Source organism: Rhinopithecus bieti, unplaced genomic scaffold, assembly GCF_001698545.2.
Source record: "Rhinopithecus bieti isolate Rb0 unplaced genomic scaffold, ASM169854v2 scaffold_30918, whole genome shotgun sequence".
Taxonomy (NCBI): domain Eukaryota; kingdom Metazoa; phylum Chordata; class Mammalia; order Primates; family Cercopithecidae; genus Rhinopithecus; species Rhinopithecus bieti.
The window spans coordinates 648,345-672,468 of record NW_016813589.1 but is presented as its reverse complement, the minus strand read 5'-3'; the positions used below and the strand labels follow the sequence as shown (position 1 = coordinate 672,468).

General features: G+C 39.1%; 2 protein-coding genes across 2 annotated transcripts in view; both read right to left on the bottom strand.

Annotated features, from left to right (window-relative positions):
- Positions 1-7,921, bottom strand: part of ANKDD1B (ankyrin repeat and death domain containing 1B) — a 59,019-nt gene extending 51,098 nt beyond the window's left edge. The window contains exons 1-2 of the mRNA XM_017848706.1: positions 7,620-7,921; positions 2,539-2,642 (exon numbers count right to left, since the gene is read on the bottom strand). Of these exons, the coding sequence (XP_017704195.1) occupies positions 2,539-2,642; positions 7,620-7,812 (297 nt within the window). The 5' untranslated portion in view covers positions 7,813-7,921. The remainder of the gene's footprint in view (positions 1-2,538; positions 2,643-7,619) is intronic.
- An 8,253-nt stretch (positions 7,922-16,174) lies between these two features.
- The window catches only part of POLK (DNA polymerase kappa), a 94,128-nt gene continuing 86,178 nt past the window's right edge, over positions 16,175-24,124 (bottom strand). The window contains 3 exon segments of the mRNA XM_017848721.1: positions 16,175-19,565; positions 20,140-21,099; positions 23,264-23,435. Of these exon segments, the coding sequence (XP_017704210.1) occupies positions 19,510-19,565; positions 20,140-21,099; positions 23,264-23,435 (1,188 nt within the window). The 3' untranslated portion in view covers positions 16,175-19,509.

Sequence of the window (24,124 nt, the reverse complement as noted above, 5' to 3'; positions counted from 1 at the left end):
ACAAAGGTTTTTAAAGGAAAAAAAATGAGGAGGATTACATAATTGTTTTGAAATAATTATCCTTTGCTGCAAAGTTCAACAACAAGCTGACACCAGTCTTGGATTAGACAGGCATTTTCTGGGCAGATGTCCTTGCAGAAGTATTTTCTGTGTAAGGTTGTGATGGCCTTTGTGTAAGGTTGTGGATTTTGCAGTCTTTTGTGATAGTTTTTGTTATCAAGTATACAAGCATGAGAACCTGTCTTCATGGCCTTCCCCAGCTCTATTTGTCAAGGTTTTCTTAATATTGGTGACCCCATTTTGATTCTGAAAACTTTCACAATAGCTAAATCAGTGATAAAATAAGTTCGACAAAACATGAGTTATGGCTGGGCACGGTGGCTCATGCCTGTAATCCCAGCACTTTAGGAGGCCGTGGTGGGTAGATCACCTGAGGTCAGGAGTTCGAGACCAGCCTGGCCAACATGGTGAAACCCTGTAACTACTAAAAATACAGAAATTAGCCAGGCGTGGTGGCGTGTGTCTGTAATCCCTGCTACTAAGGAGGCTGAGGCAGGAGAATTGCTTGAACCCGGGAGGTGGAGATTGCAGTGAGCTGAGATTGCGCTATTGCACTCCAGCCTGGGCAAGAGCGCAAGACTCCGTCTCAAAAAAAAACAAAACAAAAAAAACCCATGAGTTATTATGACTTTGTCTGAAATCTGGAGCTTTGTTCTACTATGTCAAATATGGGCTTATAAGCTCCACTATTAACTTTACTTGTGAATAAGGATGTAAGCCAAAATTTCACCCAAGATAATTCAATAAAATTACTTATATTTTAAAAAGCTCCATCGTCACTGGTTTTAAGGAACTCTCCAAGTAACCATGTCAACGATTTGCTGTAAACAGTAAACAGATGTTATGAGAAAGTATAATACAATTCATTAGGAATTTATAATAACTTGCCACGCTGTAAGTTAAAGTATATTCGATTGTACTATCTCTCCAAGTACTTTAATATTAAAAAAAAGTTTAAAACAAAATAGAAAGTTGAATATGGAAAAATGTTAAATGGTTTAAACAGTATACTAGAGAATCTATTTCCTGCTACTTGGAAAAGTGATTATTGCTTCACTTACTCCCACAATTAACCTTTCATGGTCAAAATAATCTTCAAAGATACCTATCCATAAATATTTTTGAAACTATGCAAATATCCCCTTCAAAGAGACTTGCTTACTTCTTTTCTTTTCCTTCCTTTCCATCCTTTTTCCTTTCTGCCTTTCCTTCCTTTCTTGATTCCTTTTTTTTCTTTTTGTCTCTAAAATTGTTATGCTACAAAATTTTGCTGCTTTCCTATTCTAGGATATCTATGGAACATGAACACTATATACACTCATAACACATCACACACACACATTATACACATAGACATATCAATCCCCACACTTATCCCCACACATAAGCACAAAGGCCCCCAAACACATGCACAACATCTTCCACTGCACCTAGTACGTGATTTCAGATTCTGCAGCTTCAGTTTCTAGGACCTTACTGCCTGCGATAGATATAGGTTTTGTGAAACCTGAGTTTAGACTATTTAGGGAGTCTTCTTTAAAGCCAGAGTCAGAAAGCTTAAATAATTGCAGTTTTCAGATTTTACAAAATCGTATAGTCATAGGAATATATTACTAGAGCCCTCTCAGTGCCTTACAAGGGGCCTGTACAAGCAAGGGCCCTGAAGCTTATGCTTCATTTACCATTAAATAGTAAATCATTTACCATTAAATTTACCATTAAATACAATTACCCACCACCCAGGTGGGTGCCACACGCACCTGGAACCACTCCACAAATTGTCCTAAGCAATTGACACAGCCTCCAACCTTCACTTTGATAAACCTGGCCTCAAAGGACTATCAGGAAATCCTCACAAAAGCAAGCAGTAGAGAATCCAAATTTATAGCAGCGGACTTTCCCTCTGCTAAAACCCAGGGACTTAAAGAACAAGTAAGAGCCAGGTTTTAGATAAGGCCTCATTGCCCAAGAGACAGACATACTACATTTCAAAACCAGTACAATGAAAATCCACATGCCTCTTTAGATTTTAAATTTGTAAAACAGAACCACACAGGACATCATTGGCAAGAAAACAACCCAGACTGTGTAGCAAAAAATGTTGTGCCTTTCCAGAATGTGTGAGGCCAAACTGATCCACAGGCGACAATCCAGGACCAGGTCCAAGCCTATAACCCCAACAGCTGGCTTTACCTATAACCCCGACAGCTGGCTTTACTGCCCACCCACAGACTTTGAATAGATATGCATGAAGATTCTGTGCACTGCCCTTCTTGGAAGAGGAATTAAAACGCACAGAGCCTCTTCCACTGTTTGACTCCACCTTTTAGCTTAAACACCCCGGGATTACCAACAAAGGAGCGCTCCCTTATCTCAGCCAGCACCATGATTTTTACTTTTATTATTATTTCAGATGTCCTGTGTAAACCCAAGCCATTACTGGAGTAGTCACTTGTCATATTTATGACTTCTACTCACATTGTTCACAGCATTAATGTTAACCTTGTTTTCAGACAGCTTCTCCATAAGATCCAAATTATTGCTTTTAGCAGCATTCTGAAAGCTTCTCTCATTTGGCAGTACTGAAAGAAAGCAAGGCAAGCATGAACTAAGGGAATTTAAGGAGGCCAAAGAGAAAGTATATTTCATAGGGCAAACCTTGTAACAACAGCCTTGAAACAAAACAACAGCCTTGAGTCTTTCACATTTCGCTATTTTTATTTAGGACACAGAAACTTTGCTTTAATATCTTATAAAACTGTAGTATCAAGATTCAATTTTATCCTCATGCTGCAAGGGTTTTCACACCCTTAAAAATGTTCCTGGCCCCAAACAAAACATTATTCATGAGGACCACCCTGAAGTCAGTAATGTGGTATCTGGCTTAGAAGGTCAGAAGGCAGTAGACTTCCCAGGGGGCATTGTTTGTAAAAAACCTTGTACAAGATTAGGCAGGGAGGAGTCCAAATGCTCCTACAGCTTACAGAGATAAAACTGTTGTCTTCAGAACTCTATACAGACGCTAGGCCTGCACGAAGAAAATTTCAAAATGCAGCCCATCATATATACAGACACAAAGGTAAAGGGGATGAAAATGTTTTATTCTCATTGATATAAAAACACAGAGAAGTAGATTGACATCTACTATAAACATCATATTTCACATACATATACACATTCATATGGTAGGCTTTATTAACTGTCATAGAGAAGATTCCAGGGTTTATTGAGTATTTTTGTTATGTAGGGGAGTAGAGGGCTCTCAGAGGACAGCCCAACATGAAGGGATAAGACCAGAACTGAGGTTAAGTAGGAGTCAATAACAGACCATCTCCAAACAGAAAGGACCTGTAAGAGAGGTTTCTGTAGATGTGTTGCTGAATAGTGTCCTAAGCGTTTGCTTGTTTTTAAATTATACCATCATGACATTCAATGTTCCCCAAGTTTTTGCTGAAGCAAAGATCCTTAAGGATACTGCCAATTCCAATCAAGGACCAACCAAGGAGTATCTTCTTGGGAAATACTGTTATGGGCTGAATGTGTCTCTCCAAAATTCATATGTTGAACTACTAACCCCAAGTACCTCAGAATGTTGACTATGTTTGGAGATAGGGCCTTTAAAGAGGTAATGAAGGTAAAATGAGGTCATATGAATGGGCTCCAATCTGATATGATTGGTGTCCCTAAAAGAAGAGAGATTAGGACGGACACACACACACACACACACACACACACACACACACGGAAAACCAGGTGAAGGCAGGGAGAAGGTGACCATCTATAAGCCAAGGAGAGAGGCCTAAGAAGAATCCAACTTTTCCAACATCTTGATGTTGCACTTGTAGCCTCCAGAGCTGTGAGAAAATAAGCATCTGTGGTATGAGCCATCCAGTCTGCTGTACTTTGTCATGGCAGCCCGAGCAGACTCATACAGATTCACATGTTCATTCTTTCTGTTACCTGGATCCTTCTCTTCCTTCCTACCCCTACTCTTGTCACCATTCTAGGTGACTTCAGCCTCCTCACAGATGATTAATCCAACACCTTGGCCTCTTAGTTCCCTCTAATAATCTTCCGTAGATCTGACCTCAGTCATCAAATTTCAGAGACACATTCCTGAACTAATCATCACTCAAACTGCACTACCTCTGAAATCTTGACTTCCAGAATCCTATTCTTTGACCACAACTTCTCATCCATTCAGCTCAGCTGCTCTAGTTCTCCAAGTCCAGAAATTCTGCAACCTTATGAAGTCCTCCAGTCCACAGTTCTAACCCTTTTTCATATTCTTCATTTCTGTGCCCTTACTTCCCTCCTTACCATGTTTAGATTCCATGGTGCCAGTTTGTTTTCGCTGCTGTAACAAACTACCTGACACTGAGTAATTTTTTAAAAAACAGAAATTTATTTCACACATTCAGACCATAGCATATGGTCCACCTATGAAATCACTTCTATGCAAACACCTCCCTCACCATTCTTTTCCTCCATTAGACTAGTTGGTCAGAATCCTAATTCTGAGATTAAATCCAACTGCTACTTGCTTTGTTTCTGTACCTGAACAGCTAAACGGTACTGGAGAAAAACACACAACCATGCTGTGGTGAACATAGCTAGTGTTCATCAATATCTGCTTCTTCTCTTCTACCTGGTCACATGTGTAAGCCCATATCCCAGCCTGGATACAGCTAGATGAGGTGTATCCAATGGACTAAAAGCAGAAGTGATGGCACGTCACTTTGGGGCTGAGTCAGTGAAAAGCCTGTGTCACCCTCTAGGTCTCTTTTCCCTGCCTTATCAACACTGGAAGCCATGTGTTTAAATGAAGGGGTCACAAGATGGTGGTACCTCCATCAACTTGGTATTGGGAGATAATTCTCTCTGGGTCTCTCACATTTCCGCACATCTTACAAGCAAAAGCATTGACCGGCTTTGCTCTTTACTATCTTTTCAAGGATGTTTGTATAGTGAAAAGCCTTGACAAATAGAGATAATGTCTTCCTCTGGAGCAAAGGGCAGGTTTGCTTGCAGCCTTGGAAGAAAGCAATGGTAAGGCATGCTTACTGACTCTTACAAAAGATTTGGGTTCCCTAAGTGCAGGATTTTTCTGTAACACAACCCACTGTGTGTGCAGGTGTCATTTGGCATCTTTATATCTCCCTGTGGGAATTGGGGCTTGGAGAACTGAAACAAATGCTAACACTCTGGCTACTGCTACTGCTGTGAGTAATGAAATCCATCATCTCTGATCCAAAAGTGTCTTCTGCCAGCATCTCTATCACCTAGTAAGCTAACTTGTGAGATTACAAGTAGGGTAAAATCTCAACCCCTTTATGATCCTTGACACCTGGGTTCCTGAGAGACCCTCGCCAACCTATTTTGGACATGCTACACGAGCAAGAAATAGATGTTTCTTTTAAAGATGGGGTCTTGTTACGTTTTCCAGGCTGGTCTTGAACTCCTGTCCTCAAGTGATCCTCTCACCTGGGCCTCCCAAAATGCTGGGATTATAGGTGTGAGCCACCACACCCAGCCAGAAATAGATTGTTTTTATGTCCAGTCACTCAGACATAGGACTCATTTATTGCTGCAGGAAAAGCTTACTTTGTCCTGATTGATACACATGCTAACAGGTCTCTTAAATTCTTCCCCACTAATCTCAGCACGACTAGCTAGCCTCTACATTTCCCTAGTCTTCCCTTCTTCAATATGTCATATCCTTTCCTTTCTCCTCAAATATCTGAATTTACTAATCTACCTAATTTACTTCCTCTCACTACCATCACCTAATTCTCAGTCAATACCGTTGCCTCATAGTGAAAACAGAAGTAGTAGGACACGAATTCCCACATCTTCCCACCTAGGTGAGTCTACCAACCTACCTTCACTTATATATACAGGATGAAGCATCCCTGTACCTAGGAAAGGCCAACCTCTACACCTGGGCTCTGGATCCCATCCCCTTTTTATCTTTTCAAGTGTTTCATATGTCAGTCTCTTGGAAATTATGTCTTCTTTCCTCTAGATCACTTAATCTCTCTCCAGTGGATCACTTCCTTCAAAAAATACGGAGATGCCATAATACCCTAAGTGTAAAAAACCCTCCTTTGACCCTAGCTTCCTTTCCAACTGCTGCTGCATTTTTCAACTTTCCATTATCCCAAACTTAAGTATTCTATAATTGCTGTCTCCATTTCTTCATCTCAGTCTTGTCTCAACCCATGCTAATCAGACATCTTTCCCACCCCTCTACTGAAACTGCTCTTGTTGAGGTCACTCCGTCTTGCCAAAACCCAGTCATCATACCTCTGTCATGTGCACTGAGCTCTTGGCAACTGTGACACAGAGGAACACACACCCCTTGTAACATGTTCTTCTCTAGAGGTCTGGTAAGCCAACTGTTGCTTTCTAGTCTTTTCTACCGGCTCTTTTTCCTTTGCTTGATCTCCAACTATTGGAATGCCCCAGGGTTTATATAAAATAACCTGTTGATGTAGGCATGATTCCTCCATCTTACAGATGAGGAAACTGAGATCTTCAAAAGTTATACCACTTGTTCATGCTTTATAAGTGATAGAATTGTCCTAGGCAGCCTGACTCCAACCACATCACCCTGTCTCATGGCCTTCACTGCACTTACCTTAAATTATCTTATTCATTTATTTGCTTACTTATTTTATTGTCTATCACCCCTCCACCACAACAGAATGTTCCACCAGAACAAGGGTTGTCTTGTTCTCTCCATCCCTACATCTAGAACATGCCTAGAAAATAGTTAAGCCCTTGAAAATATTTCCAGAATGACTGAATGAACACTATATTGAGGAACTGGTGTACAGCTTCCAAGTCTAATTTAGGAAATAAGGTCGTCCCAGCCAGTAGGCTTGGATGGTGTGCCCCGTTAAGAGACTTGAGTACTGGGAAGGCTGAGGTGGGACTTGAGTACTGGGAAGGCCTCCTGAGCCTGAGGAGGTCTGTGATTGCACTACTCATTCCAGCCTGTCCAACAGAGCAAGAAGACCCTGCTTGCGGGGGGCCGGGGTCGGAGGCGGGTGGGGAGTGGAGGGTGCTGGGGAGAGACTTGAATCGCTTTCAGCTTTTGAACTGCTTAACAGCTGCCTTAGTTTATACTACACATTATTCCCAAGGCATAGATGATCCACTCCATGCTTTAAAAACTTAAGTGCAGAAAGATAAGTGATTTATTTAAAGTCAGACAATAAATCGGCGCATGAGTCACGATATAGGAGATAAGAAGGGTACATGAAACTCTTATTTGCAAAAGGACTTAATCATTATTTTTAAAAGCCTCCTCCTTAATTCGGAAGAATAATACTGTCCTTCCACCCACAGTACATGGTGGGGGTGGATTCCAAAGCTGAAAACCAGCCAACAGGGGGTGCAGCGGTGGAGGCTGGGACTCGGGGTCCCAGGGCGGAGTCGCCGCGCCAGTTTCACTCCCGCAGCTTCCGGAGGCGCTGCACTGGGTACCTTTTTAAGTCCCTTCGACCCAGCCCGCCCCGCAACCTGATTTTCTGAGACCTCGTCCCAGGACTCACGGAGCTCGTGTCCGGCAACTGCCGTGTCCTCCTCTCCAAGCCCCTCCCGCTTCGGGATCCGGGACAGGGCCCTCCAAGGCAGGGCGTCCGCGCCCCTCAGGTCCTCCCTGAGACCCTTGGCGGCAGCAGCCGCCGCGAGCAGCAGCCCCCCTACCGTGGCCCCGTGGCCCCGGGCGCGCCCGGCGAGGTCCATGGTCGCCTCCGCGGACCGGAGCGCAGGGCCAGACCCAGACCTAGACCCAGACAGGCCCAGGCGCGAGGTTGGACGCTGGCAGGTCAGCCCGGCCGGAGCGCAGAGTCCGCTCTCTGTTGTGGCGGTTCGCTGGGAAACAAGCCCCTGGTTCCAGCCCTGCCCTGACTTGGGCCGGCCTGGGAGAATCCGCCCTCAGGTGTGGCATGCACTGTGCTTAAGGTTTGGTTCTCCGGGAAATAAAACATCCTGCGAAATCTACAAGCCCCAGTGAACTCCCACTTCTACTCTACCACTTCTTTGTACAATTTTAAGAAATGTCAAGGTTGAATTTATAGCCAACACTATAGGAACTTCAATATTAAATGATTTCTAAATGGGCTTCCAACATTTTCTTTTGAATAAAGTAAGACTTGATTTCTCATTTGAAGATCACGCAATTATAATCTCTCCTGGCGGATTCTTTTGAAAAGTGAAATAATACAGAAGCAAGTCAAATTCTGACCCCCCAAATAAACTTCAAATAAGAAAGGTAATCAGGTTTTCATTTATTTTTTATTCTTCTTACAAATTTACAAAAGATGTATCATTTTAATGTAAATTATGTAATATCAATGTTCATTTCAAACTTGTCAGCTTTTCCCTTCCAATTATTGTGCACCCAATTTGAGGCATTGAATTCAAAACAGTTTCCTTATCAATGAAAACAAATGACAAAATATTATTTATCAGAACACCACCCGTAACCTCAAACTTTCCTTTTTTAAAAAAGGGAAATGGGCCTCATGTTTGTAATAGGGATATGATAAAAACAACAGCAGATAAGTTGAATTGAGTATTATGCAGATATATCAGACAATGTACTAATATGGAAAGTATAATATGTAAATGGAAAAACAGGGCACAAATTATATGTGTATGTAGCATGTTTACAAGTAAAATTCTAAAAATCAGAAGAAAATACCCACACAAAAGAAGGAATAATAGTGAAAACAGCAGCAGATCAGTGGAAAGCATACAGTCAAGTACAGAAAGATCTCCCAGTCTGGGCAACAAAGTGAGAACCCCTCTCTACAAAGTTAACCAGGCATGGTGATGCGTGCCTGTAGTCCCAGCTACTTGGGAGGCTGAGGTGGGAGGATGGCCTGGGAGGCAGAGGTTGCAATGAGCCAAGATTGTGCCACTGTGTGCCAGTCTGGGTGATAGAGCCAGACCCTATCTCAAAAAATAAATAGAAGAAGAAGAAGAAGAAGAAGAAGAAGAAGAAGAAGAAGAAGAAGAAGAAGAAGAAGAAGAAGAAGAAGAAGAAGAAGAAGAAGAAGAAAAAGATCTGAATTGTGTTATCCAACTTTGAAACTGCTTTCAAATTCTAAACCAAGAAATTTACTTTTTAAAAAATCCTCTTACCAATGACTGGAGAAAATGCATCATCATTTTATGCTATCTAGCCTTATAATAGTATGTGGTACTTATCTTACTCTACCAGATGAGACAAAAACTCCAAAGCAGTGCATTATGTGAAACTCAGCCACAGCTGGACTTCTACTTCCCCGAGAGCTTGGGCTAAATGAGAAGCTATGAAGTATACTGTGGGAGGTATTTTCTTTTTCACTCTGTTTCAAGTATCAGGTTACTTCTCAAGCAGAATATTAATTCTAAGTGTGCTAATACATAAAAAGCTTGCCCACATGATCTGGCACTACTCATCTCTCTGATCTTGGGCCCTACAATTCTTCTCCATTCTTCATCCAGTGTTTCCTGGTGGAGAGCCATCCAGCTTTTATTTCCTCCCTTTGCCTAGAACCTCTCTCCCCCACCTCCACTTCCGAATTTTTTAAATAGTTTTGATCCTTTGTATCAGTAAGGTTTCAGGTTAAATGTCACTTCCTCAGAGGAGCCTTCTCGGATCATCTTATTCTAAAAGTGTCCCCTACCTTCATGTTCCATTCTCTTATGCTGTTGTCACTTTCCTTTGTAGCACTTACCACTGAAATGTCTGTATTTGTTTAGTGTCTGTTTCCACAACCAGAAGGTAAACTTCATGAATACAGTGATTTTTTAAAGTTTGTTGGGCCAGGCGTGGTGGCCCATGCCTATAATCCCAGCAATTTGAGAGGCTGAAGTGGAGGACGGCTTGAGGCCAGGAGTTTGAGGCCAACCTGGGCAACTTAGTGAGACTCCAGTCTCCACAAAAAATTTAAAAATTAGCTGGTGGTGGTGGTGCACACCTGTAGTCTTAGCTACTTGGGAAGCTGAGATGGGAGTATGGCCTGAGCCAAGGAGGTCAAGGCTGCAGCAAGCTGTTATCATGTCACTGTATTCCAACATGACAGAGCAAGACTGTCTCAAAAAAAAAAAAAAAAAAAAAAAAAAAAAAGTTTCCTACTGCATCTCCAATGGCTACCCAACCTGCAATAAGTATTTGTCAAATAAATATGGAATGCAATTTAGCCATGTGAGCAGTAACTTGTCTTTGAGTCCTGAAAGCTTTAGTTTTTTCCCTAAAGGAAGGTCTAGACTAAAAAAATATGTTCAATTCTGAAGTAAACCTTTAAAACCAGATCCTGTTCAAGGATTCCATATTTTTAAAAACATCTTCCTAGATTTCTCTTTGCCCTCCTCTACCAGATGATTTCTCCCTAGACTCCCACTTTGTATATTCACCTATTAGAGCCCTTCCTACATTGAATAGAAACTGTCCCTGGAGTGGCTGTCCATTTTTTGAGGACAAACATGTCTTAATAATCTTTATGTCCTTTGTCCGCTAGGATTCAGCTATAATTAATAGGAAAACCCAAGTAACTATGGCTTAGTTTTTTTATTTGCTTCTTGTGCAAGTCTCAAAGTGTGCAGGCCAGTGCTGATATGTCTCTGTTTTACAACGCCCCCAGGAATCAGCCTCTGCAGCCCGCTACTCCACCATCCCCATGTGCAGCCCTTATGTTTAGGTGTAAACGGCAGCATCTGCTTCCAGGCAGCAGGATGGAACAGAGAAATAGAAGAGGCAAAGAGAATGCTACAGCTGCAAGAAGGGAAGTTTCCCAAAAGCAACCACACATAATACTTCCTTTTTTTTTTTTTTTTTTTTGAGACAAGGTCTCGTCTCACTTTGTCACCCAGGTTGGAGTGCAGTGGTGCAATCTCAGCTCACTGCAACCTCCGTCTCCTGGGTTCAAGCGATTCTTTTGCCTCAGCCTCCTGAGTAGCTGGGATCACAAACGTGCCACCATGCCCGGCTACTTTATGTATTTTTAGTAGAGACAGGGTTTCACCATCTTGGCCAGGCTGGTCTGGAACTTCTGACCTCAGGTGTTCCACGTGCCTCAGCTTCCCAAAGTGCTGAGATTACAGGTGTGAGACACCGCACCCAGCCAGTACTTCCTTTTATATCCCATTAGTCAAAACTCAGTCACATGGCTACCCCTAGCTGGGAGGGTGTGAGCTGCAAGGATGGGAGATATATTGTAGTCATCAATTCTGTAACACCTATTTTTCACACTATCACGTATTTTTAATTGAGATACTAAATTGTCCGCCTGAATTGAAGTTGAGTTCTTCCAGAGAGGATTTGCATATGCTTCTGCCAGTCACTAGGGACAATACTAACCTCACTTTACATTTTCTGCTTGAGCTCTTCAGGATGATATCATTTGTGTGAATTCAGATTACAAACCTACAAGTGTACTGGTTTGTGATTCAAATTCTCACTGGCAGTCCCTCCTTCCAACCAGTGCCAAGGTTGAGCAGGCAAGTTGCTTTGCTCCCTCTTTCTTCATGGAGGATTTCTCCTTTATCCTTGCTCTGAAGGTATAAACCTTGGTGTCCCATATTTATGCACTGGTAACCTATTAGACTCCCTATCTTAGGTATTATTTCTTAGTGGTTTATAAAGAATTGATGAAATATAGTAGTCTATTCTGGGTGATCACGTGCCAAGCTAAAATTCTAATAATATGGCAGAAAAGTAGAATGTTGAAGGACAACCGGGATCTCTGCCCAGAATTGCTAGCAAAACCCAAAAAACCTTGGCATATCTCACACTTGTGGATGGTTTCAGAGATCACATTTGATATTTAGCATATTCTAAGAGGAAAAAACTTTTGAGCCTTCATAAAAGAGAACTAGATTTTATCCTAGAACTGACTCAACCTTTATTTTTCCTTTTTGTCTCTAATTTAGGGAATCTCTCTCTCTCACTCTCTCCACAGACACCCAAGTACATGAGTGATATTAGGAAAGTATTGTATATAAAAATGCACAAGATGATCTAGAGCAGGGAAAGCAACTGGTGAAAGCTAAGCAATGAGTTAGACGGCCAGATATTAGACAACTGATAAGAACCTGATAAAAGACATGGAAAGAAGTGTTTTCAAAGAGGCCCAACAAGAGTAGACGGAACTCAATGATAGGTATGTGGCTGGCAGAGGTAGTGTGTGTGTGTGTGTGTGTGTGTGTGTGTATGTGTGTGTATACAGGAAAGAGTCCTCTACACTTTAGAGACAGGTTAGAAGGGTTAGTACCATTTGTCTCTGAATTATCTTTAATTTCCCTGAGCATTCTGTAGACAGCAGCAGTTACAAAGTAACACTATCACAATTGCCTCATACTGGTAAGGGGAACAGTTCAATATTATGATTTGCTTAATAAATGGAATCATGTTTCCAATAGTCACCATAATGTCATTGGAGTTTTTCTTAACAACCTAATTCAGTTATGTATTACAAAGCAAAAGCCATTAGTCCTTAATTATACAATGAAAAAACAGTTTTTTCTCCAGGGAAATAAACATCACCTCTCTGTGAAGTTTACTAAAATCCTGCCAACACAAAGTGTGTTCAAATATATCACTGCTTTTCAAAATGGAACATTACGTCAAAGAAAATTCAGTACCAGGGCCAGGCATGGTGGCTCAGAGCTTTGCGAGGCTGAGGAAGGAGGACTGCTTGAAGCCAGGAGTTCAAGACCAATCTAGGCCACAAAGCAAGATCCTATCTCAACAAAAATTACAAAAACTTAGCTGGGCATCATGGCACCAGCCTGTAGTCCCAGCTACTTGGGAAGCTGAGATGAGAGGATCTCGAGCCCGAGAGTTCCAGGCTGCAGTGAGTTATGATCATGACACTGCATTCCAGCCTGGGTGAAAGTGAGACCTTGTCTCTAAAAACAACAGTTCAGCATCAGGTACACCAGGTATGATTTTTTAAATGAAATATTTCCTCAAAAAACAGTTTTATTAGCCCCAGGTTAATAGTCATATTTTAAGTCTTCTTGCAAATACTTTCAAGCCACTCCAAAAGGACACAGTATAATAATAAAACATGTATAAAGCAAGCCATTATCTAATAAAGGGAAATAAATACAATTGTCTCCTTCTGGAATGCCCACTCTTTAGGACCTAGTGTGAGTGCAGCCACTTAGCCACCATTCTGTCTTCCCAGAGAAAAACAGTAAGATAGTAGTAAACACTCTTGGACACATACTATTTATTCATTTACATGTCAACAAATGACTCTCCGTATCTACTGTGTGCCAGGCCATACACTTCATACTTGGAATTCAGAGATAAGTGAAAGCCCAGGATCTCTTGGGGCCTACAATATGGTAGGGAGAAACCAACATCGGGGGCCATGCAAAGAATGTTTCAGGATCTTTGTAGAGAAACAGGAGCACAAAATAGTGACTGATCAGTTTTTCCAGAGGGCAAGGAACCGTTTTCTGAAGGTGGCCCCTGAGCTGAGTTGAAAGACGAGTGACTATGTAGGTGGGAGATAGAAAAGGGGCATCCAGGAAGCATATTCTGGACAGAGGGAACAATGGAGCACAGATGGCAGAAAGGAGAAACAGCTTGGTCTGTTCAGGAAACCCTGAATGCCAAGCCAGTGTTTAGAGTGCATCATGGACAGTGATATATAGGAGCTAGCTTGTACTGGCTTGCAAGAGCTGTTAAAGTTTCAGGAATTTTGTGAACTGGTTGACACCACATTAACTTGAAATCTGTCATGGTGGGAGTATTTACACCACAGAAATAATCATACACTAAAAATCACTCCCTTTTCCTACTCATTCCACTGCTAATCTTGGGGACAGTTGAGAGCTTTTGAAAATTGCTTTGTTTTTTTGACATGAGTGTGCTATTATGGGAACGCTGTTTCTGGCTAATCTGTAAAAAAATGCGTGAGATGGTTTAGAGCAAGGAAAACTGACACATCAGTTGGAAAGTCAGAGTTTAGACAACTGATAAGGGTTTGACAAGAGATGGAAAGAAATGGATATTTTCAAGAGGCCCCACAAGAGTAGACAGAATTCAGTAACAGATACAGGGTTGGCAGAGGTAGCAGTGGATACAGGGGGGATGAGTTAAAAGGTAAGGAGTAGTAAATAAACACATTTGTTAATGAGGGCAGAAAATATATCTCCTATTAATTGCTACATCTCTCTTGCCTTTAACTTACAGCCTTCTTACATAAATGCCTATAACCACTGTCTACATTTTCTTAGCACAAAGTTCCTTCTTAAATTCTGTTATATGGCTTCCATTACCCACGGTGATGCTGAAACTTCTTACTCTAGAAGGTCACTTCTTCAGTGGGGACATTGACCTTGCGGATACCACAATTCCCATGCTAACTTTAAAATAAAGCACTTCTGGTGGAGTGAATTAAATTTATAAATACTTCTTATAATGTTACTTTTCCTACTATCACATAAGATTGAGGAAAGGTGTATAGCTCTGTATTACAGGGACAATGTAAAGACTGATATTAAAAGAGACCTTTGAATTACATTGAAGAGAGGATTATACACATGCAAAGAAATTATGTCATTTGTTGTTTTATACTCTAATATGCATATATTCCAAACGCATAGCCCATCCTCCTTGAGACCTCCTAAACATGTTATGAATTTGAAGTGTCTCTCTGCATTATTCAAGTGAGGCAGGAAAAAGTTACTCTAAGTGATCTTTCTTTTTTATATTTTATTTGAATACAATTCTAATAATTCGACATTTATGCAGTAAAGGGTTAACCCAGCAGCCTCAGGTTACTCAAGCCCTGCACTTTTCAAAGAGAGGTGTCTTCAGGTACTGGCCCTTCCTTAGCTCCTGGGAAATGACCTGAGCCCTTGGAATTTCCAGTTTGATAATAGTGTTCTAGTATGCCTGAGGCCTTGGGCTGCATTTTGTTAGTTTGATGAGATAGTTTACGCTAACAGTATGACTCATGGTGAATGTCTGTTTTTGAATGGCTGAAGCCCTGGGCCATGAGGGTCATGAGACTTAAAGGTCAGTCACATGTGTGATGCATGTCTGTGTGACTGACTTCCAGTAAAAACCTTGGACACCAAGGATTGGTTGAGCTTCCCTGGTTGGCAATATTTTACACATGCTGTCACACATTTCTGGGAGAATGAAGAATGTCCCCATGTGACTCACCGAGGAAGAGGCACCAGGAAACTTGTGACTGAACTGATAAATAGGGTACTGCAAATAACAAAGCCTAATATAACGAATTGACTTAGGGTTGGAGAGAAGACTTCAGGGAGTAGGGACACAAATATCACAGACTGGAAAACTGGTGACTTGTTTGGTGGTGTATTAGGGTTCTCTAGACGGGCAGAACTAATAGGACAGATGTATATATGAAGGGGAGTTTCTTAGGAAAATTGACTCACACAGTCACAAGGTGAAGTCCCATACAGGCTGTCTGCAAGCTGAGGAGCCAGGAAGCCAGTCTGAGTTCCAAAACTTCAAAAGCAGAGAAGCAGACAGTGCAGCCCTTCAGTCTGTGGCTGAAGGCCTGATAGTCCCTGGCAAATCACTGGTGTAAGTCCAAGAGTCCAAAAGCTGAAGAACTTGGAGTCTGATGTTCCAGGGCAGAAAACATGCAGCACAGGAGAAAGACGGAGGCCAGAAGACTTAGCCAGTGTAGTCCTTCCACGTTCCTCTGCCTGCTTTTATCCTAGGTATGCTGGCAGCTGATTAGATGAGTGCCCAACCAGACTGAGGGTGGATCTGCCTCTTGAGCCCACCAACTCAAATGTTAATCTTCTTTGGCAATACCCTCACAGACACAGCCAGGAACAATATTTTGCATCATTTAATCCAATCAAGTTGACACTCAATATTAACCATCACAAGCGGTAACAAAATATTTGGTCAAACTGTCTACAGCTGTCTTTGGAAAGAAGACCAAATGCTGATTGAGGCGGTAGCCTTAGGGGAAATGCTAGAGAAAAACCAAAAATTTGCCATGGGATGGCTCTTTCTTGCTGTGTTCAGCAAGGTCCTAGAAGAAAGAAATATATTTTTTTCTCGACTGAAACTAGCTTGCAGAGATGGAGGAAAATATCTTGTTAACGAAAGCAGTTTTGCCATTTTTTTCTTTTATTATAAAGGTCATATATGAATAAGAATACATAAAATATATATGTATAAAGTGTATTTTAAAAGTGAACATCCATGCAATCACCAGCCAAGACAAGAAATAGAACACTGCCAGCATCCCAAAAGTGCCAGGTGCCACTTCCCAATCACACTGCCTTACCTCTCCACAGAGGAAATCATTATTCTGGTTCTGGGGACAGCAACAACACTTGCTTTTCTTTACAGTTTTATCTCATATATATAAATATATACCCTTAAAACAATATAGTTGTTCAGTTTTTACTGTTTTAAAGTTTATACAAATGGAATCATGTTGATGGCATCCCTCTGTGATTTGCTTCTTTTGCTCTATGCTATGCCTGTGATATTCATCTATGTTGTGATTAGCTATTTCCTTCTTTTTCACCATTGTGTAGAATTCTATTGTTTCAACACAAATGCCATGGTAGAATTTAACCATTCTACCATTGCTGAATATTTGGTTCATTTCTAACTTTTGGATATTGCGGTGCTGCTATGAACACTAAAAAATTTTTTTCTAGGCCACCTTCCTGACTGGGCAGAACTTTCTTGTACATGCTTTCTAGGATACATGTTCAGTAGTTTTCCCAAGGCATTGTATTAGTTAGGGTCCTGACAGGAAAAAAAATTACTGTAATGAAAGATAACCTGCAAAGATGTACACTTCAGAGGGCAATTGCTGGGTTTTGAGCATGTTTATCTTTAAATTTACTGAAGGACAAATTTTTCCACAGGGATTGTTTTCAACGTAAGAGCTGACATCATCACCAAAACTTAGTATCATCAGATCATTTCATTTTTGTAAATAAGGTAGAGATGTAATGATACCTCCTTGTAGTTTTATTTTTCACTTCCCAAATATTAATATGGCTGGGAATATTTTCATGTTTCTTGGTCATCTGGATTTCCTTTCATTTGAAATGCCATATAAAGTCTTTTGTCCAAATTTCTATTGACTATCTTTTTCTTACTGATTCATAGGGATCATTTATATATTCTGGACACTAGTTTTTCACCAGTTACATATATTGCAAATATGGTGGTTCTTTATATTAGGTTTATATTAGGTTCACTAAGTAGGTAAGATTATGCATGCTTATTACCAGTCCTTGTAGTTTTGCTGTATTTTCTTCAAATGCCCCATATCAAAATTATAATAAAAAGAAAATGGGTTGGATATAATAGACAAAACAGGTAGTAAAGAATGTGAAGAAAATTCTGGGCAGAGAAAATAAAAATGAAGGCATAAGAGGGAGGAAGATTGGAAAAGTAAGAAAACCATCTCTATTAGATCTATAAAAGTTTTAAATTTTATTTCAAATATTATTAAATATTACTAAATGATTAACATTCAACTAAATAAATCCTTAAATGAAAATAATTTAGCATTTAATCTAAATTGAAGATAATAAAAATAAACTTAAGGCAAGACAGAAAATAATTCAATATGGTATTATTTACCTTTCAGTATATTAAATATTTCATTGAACTTAAATTTGTACAGAATTTACATAAGTAAATCACATGCTCAAGAACCATAACACTACAATTTTGTATTTGCCACAGTGTATAATAACATCAGTCATGGGATTTGATTGGCATGCTAACAGGCATTAAGCCTAATTTAAACAATCTAGTAATTAAAAGTCCAGTTACCACTTTGCCAAAGTCTGTGAGTTCTTAATTAAGCTATTCCTAAAATATTATAATATATAAAATATATATTTAGATCATAAGCTAAAATATGAAAAGAGGAGAGAAAACAAAAATAAAAGAGAACAAAAGATTTAGCTCCTTAAAGAAGTGACAGAAAATGGTTCCAACTTCATGTCACAATTACATAGTAATAATAACTATTATTATATTATTGAGACAGGGTCTCGCTGTTCATCCAGGCTGGAGTGTAGTGGCAAGATCTTGGCTGACTGCAGCCTCGACCTCCCAGGTTCAAAAGGTTCTCCTGCCTCAGCCATCTGAGTAGCTGGGATTACAGGCATGTGCCACCAAGCCTGGCTAATTTTTTTTTTTTTTTCGTTTTAGTAGAGGTAGGGTCTTATCATGTTGCCCAGGCTGGTCTCAAACTCCTGACCTCAAGTGATCTGCCCACCTCAGCCTCCCAAAGTGCTGCCCTTACAGGTATGAGCCATTGTGCCTGGACTAAATAAATATTTTTTTGAGAAGAACTCATTGATAGCACAAAAGTATTTGGAGAAACTACTTAAGCTAACTACTATTAAGCTCTCTTCTTTCACAAATATTAATAAACATGTTGATAGAAATGTAACTAAGATATGTAATGTGTTTTAATACACATTAATCTTTTGAATTACACATTTTCTCTTGAAGATTATTAAAAAATGACTGTACAATTCTTTATAGATTTGTGGAAAGTACCAACATAATTGACAAGAAATGAAATACTGCCATTTAAAAGTCCTGTATTAAAATAAAACTACTTTGAATCATCTTAGACTAAATATTTTAAAAAGTGATTCAAGTGCTTATTCATAAGATAACGGAATTCTAAATAAGAAAAGCCAGATTAAAATTATATTTTAGGCAAAACCATTTTAATGCAGATAATACTGTGATATTTATTTTCCTGAAGAAAACCACTTGTACTAGTTATGTTAATACTCTTCACAGAACTTAAGATAAATTTTAATTATGAATGCTCATGAAGTATTTAGATACTAGGATCAATGCCAACAAAGTAGTTAAGTGCTGAAAAATTCTTATGATAATATAGGTTTGTGTGAATCTTTGAGAGCCCTTACAAATATGTTTTATATTCAGTATAAAATAATAAAAAAACACCTTCTTATCTCATTCCTAATTTCCCTTTTAAAATTATCTCATAACAGCATTAATTTCCAATTGATGTATAATGGAAGTAAAATTCTCATGATTATAAAAAAGATATACAGAATCAGTATATATATATCTTAGAAAAGTAAACATCATCTGAGGATTATTACACTTGCCTTCACTAAATAAATCTGCAAACTTAAAATCAGAAAGAACAAATTCATTGATTATAAAATAACAAGTTTCAATTTAAAATTAATGATAAAATGTTCAATGTTTACTTAAAAAATATATCAAGGGTATGTTTGGGATTGTTTGGTTTTATTTTCTTTGATGAGTACTTTGTCATCAATCCTGGCCTAGAATTAAAAGGAACACACAATTAAAATGCAGGAAGAGATTCTAGAAAATAATTCATTTCTAATATTGATTACTTAATAATTTATAAAATGATTGAATTTTCATATTGTAGCCAGCTTTATTAAAGCTCAAATTAGCCATACCTTTTGTTTTGTTACAGCCTTCTGTACTCCACTTGAGCTACCTTTAGAGGAAAGAAAAGTCAAGAAATTCCATAATGAATAATATGAAATAATTAAAAGTTGTACAAAATTTAAAAGTTAAAACTTACTGATTAAATATAATAACTTCCTTGGTACTATATAGTTCATATGGAAACACACCAAAAACAATAATTTCTTTGTAATTTACTAATTTTATTAGCATTACACTTAATTTTATTGGTGAAATTTGGGTAGAGTCAGCACTACCAAAAAATAAGTTAAAGAGGCTTTCTGGTTATGCAGTTATAGTTAATTTACCACTGTGTCTTTGCAGATATTCTCTGAAGGAATTTCTTTTTTGATTAGATCACTCAGCTCCTTAAACTTTTGAGTTCATTCTGTGCTAAATCAAGATCAAACCAAAGTTTTCCCCAAATTCACAATCTATAGGCTTGAGTTAATTCTAACCTATGGCAAGGTAACCAACATTTCCCTAAATGGTGGCATACACAAACTACCCATTTAATAGTATATGTTTCAGATTTAACAATCTCATTAATTTTAATAAAACATATTCCTAGAAAATCATGCAGTTTAAAATGACTACACACTCACCAGTACTTCTGGAGCTTTCTTTGGGTTGATTAACTGGGTTAACTTTGTCCTTTTTTAATTCTTGAATAAAATTTTTATTTAAGCAAACATCCACATGCACATTGAACAAGGTTAGATCTGAAGTCTTTTGTTCTACATTACAAACAGGACAAACTAGAGCTTGGCCTGTTATCACTTCACATAAGTAAGGCTGGCAGGATTCTTGTCTGCTTAATAATCCAACATCTTCGTTTTCCAACGAAACAGTGCAAGAAGAATTCTGATGACAGTGCTCAATATTAAAAGACTTGCCTGGGAGATCAGAACATTCCTCCTTGATATGCTTATTACTTAAAGCATCTATGCTTTCTGCTTTAGATGAGTTATCTATAGTATCTACTAAAGCTACACAATCTACTGAAGACACTTCTTTAATTTTTGGATGGGCTTCATAATCTTGCTTCTCACAAAGTGAAGAAGCAGGAACATTTTCTTTCTTGTTAACTCTGGTAGCAGAAACATGTGAACACGAGAACACTTTAGAGTTTTCACTGATTGAAGATCCATCAAGACATGCATCTACATGTTTATTAAAGGCTTCCAGACTGATGCACCCTTGTGCCCTAAAGCAAACAGGACAGGTAAATATCTGACAGGCATCTGAATTCTCTGATATTTCCAAATTCTCACTCATCTTCTTCTTTAAAACTTCGAATGGTTGTGATGTCTGGAAACTTTGTTTATTCACGGTTTCACATTTAAATGTATCTTGGTGACTCCATTTCCTTTCTGATCGTTTTTTATCAAAGAAACTCTTCTTATGAGACATTTCTAGAGGTTTTACAAACTTATCTTTGTCCGTTTTCTCTAGTATACACCCAGTGGCTGACAGGGCTTGGTTTCCAGCCTGTAAAAAGCCAATAATGCTCCTTTGTTGGTGTTTCCTGTCTTCTTCATTGGGAAAACTAGATATCCGAACACCTAAATTAAACCAATCACAATCAATTTCATATTGAACAAAGCCAATTCACTCACAATGCATAAAAACATTTTGTCTAGTGCTATGACATATGCAAAAGGTTGGCTAGAGAGAAAAAATAAGTCACATTTCAAAGCTGGTATTATAAGTACAAATTTACCTTCCTTTATAAAAGAATATCATTAAATATTAACTATCTATTTGGAGTTAGCATAATGATGTAGGATTTTAATTCATATATGACACATACCATTACATTAATACCAGTAACTAACCGGAGTCAACTATACAGACTCTTTAGCTCTTTTTTTTCTAATAAACTTTATTTTTTAGAGAAATTTTAGGTTCACAGCAAAATTGAGCAGAAGGTACAATGAGTTCCCATAGATTCCCTTCCCCTACACAAGTATACCCCTCCACCCCAGCTATCAACATGTGGCACCAGAGTGGTACATCTGTTACAATCTGTAAACCTACATTGCCACAACATTGTCACTCAAAGTCCATAGCTTACACAGGGTTCACCCTTGGAATACATTCTGTGTGCCTGGGACAAATTTATAATGATGTGTCATTATAGAATCATACAGAATCATTTCATTGCCCTAAAATTCCTGTGTTTCGCCTATTCATCCCTCCTTCTCCTCTTAACTCCTGACAATCAATTATTTTTTATGGTACTCATATTTGCCTTTTCCAGAATCTCATATGGTTGGAATCATACAGTATTTAGCTTTTTCAGATTGGCTTCTTTTACTTAACATTATGCAGTTAAGTTTCATTCATGTCTTTTCACGAATTGATAATTCACTTCTTTTCTGTGCTGAATATTATTCCACTGTCTGTATGTACCACAATTTATTTATCCATTCACGTACTGAAGGACATCTTGCTTGCTTCAAAGTTTTGGCAATTATGAATTAAGCTTCTATAGATATCTGCTCTTTGGCTTTTTTTTTTTTTGAGGTGGAGTTTCACTCTTGTCGACCAGGCTGGAGTGCAATGGTGTGATCTCAGCTCACTGCAACCTCCACCTCCCAGGTTCAAGTGATTCTCCTGCCTCTGCCTCTCGAGCAGCTGGGATTACAGGTGCCCACCACCGTGTCCAGCTAACTTTTTGTAGTTTTAGTAGAGATGGGGTTTCACTATGTTGGCCAGGCTGGTCTCGAACTCCTGACCTCAGGCGATCCACCTGCCTTGGCCTCCCAAAGTGTTAGGATTACAGGTGTGAGACACCACGCCTGGCCTGGCTCTTTTAATTAACACTTTATTCAGTAGATTTCAGTGTGTGCTATATCTTTCATAAATGAAAGTATGGCTAGTGACCCACTCCTTACTAGTAAAATGTGCATTTGGAGTGCTGATCCAGATACATACTTTCAACCAGTTCACTTTGGAAACATGGCTTGTTAGTTTTTACCATGTAATGGCTGGAGATGTGATTTCACAATGTCACAATCCTTTATCTGTAATTCCAAACTCCAAAAAGTTCTGAAAATTTTAAGCAACAAGTGATACCTGATGACTAAATTAAAGTCATCAGTCTTTATAGTCTCTGAATATTTTGTTTTGCTATAGAAATATTAATATGTTTGAATAGGGGGTGTTGCCCCAGATCCACAAAGTAGTATTACAACATAATATACTCTACATGCACTGAATTTGCTTTCCAAAATCTGAAAAGTTTTGAATTTTGAAAGACACCTGGCCACAAGAATTTCATTAAGTTATGAGGAAAAGAACAACTTTAATTGGCTCTTACTGGAATTAAACTAATGATCATGGCTTCATACATCAGGGTCTAATAATTAAGATAAATGGCAGCAGCAAAGGAAGAACTTCCTGAACAGATTTAAGAAATAAAATGAAGGCGAGAATACAGGTGCTCATGGACTTACAATAGGATTGTATCCAGATAAACCCACTGTAAATTGAAAACATAATAAGTCAACTTACAATACTTTCAATTTATGACAGGTTTATTGGGATGTAACCGCATTGTAAGTCAAGAGTGTACTGAAAGCATACAGTTTTCCCACCATCGCAAAGTTGAAAAATCATTAAGTTGAACCATTGTTAAGTTGGGGGCCCCCTGTATTCCCAAAGTTAATTATTTGGGAAAACCTAGCAGATTTAAGGAAAAACAAAACAATAAAAAAGTCATACCCATAAGTCTTAATCTCAAGGGATGTGGAAAATCAGCATCAATTTCTGTTTTTAGCAATTCCTTAGCAATGGCAAATATTTCTTCTGCAGTAGAAACAACAGATGAAACTGTAGATGCACGAGTTTTTACTTCAAAATTCACATTCTTCAATTTAATGGTAACAGTTCTACCCTATAACATATACAATATGTTATTTATTTATTTATGAGACAGAGTCTCTCTCTGTTGTCCATGCTGGAGTGCGCTGGCACAGCTGTAGCTCACTGCAGCCTTCAACATCTGGGCTCAAGTGATCCTCTTGCCTCAGCCTCCTGAGTAGCTAAGATTACAAGTGCATGTCACTACACCAGCTAATCTTTTATTTTTTTGTAGAGATGGAGTCTCACTACGTTACCTAGGCTAGTCTCAAATTCCTGGCCTCAAGCGATCCTGGCCTTGAAAAGTGTTGCGATTATAGGCATGAGCTACCGCACCCACCAGAATACGTTATTCTGTCTGACTTCCTAACTTCTAGAAAAAAGTCATTTACATGTTAGAAAAATTCAGAAAGGTTTACGGACATAAGATTATGGAAGTATAACCAATTATTTATAAAACATGGTGATAAAAATACCACAAAGAATAAGAGGCCGGGTGTGGTGGCTCGCGCCTGTAATCCCAGCACTTTGGGAGGCCGAGGCGGGCGGATCATGAGGTCAGAAGTTCAAGACCAGCCTGGCCAATATGGTGAAACCCTGTCTCTACTAAAATACAAAATTAGCTGGGCGTGACGGCAGGCGCCTTTAATCCCAGCGACTGGTGAGGCTGAGGCAGGAGAACAGTTTGAAGCTGGGAGGCGGAGGCTGCATTGAGCCGAGATC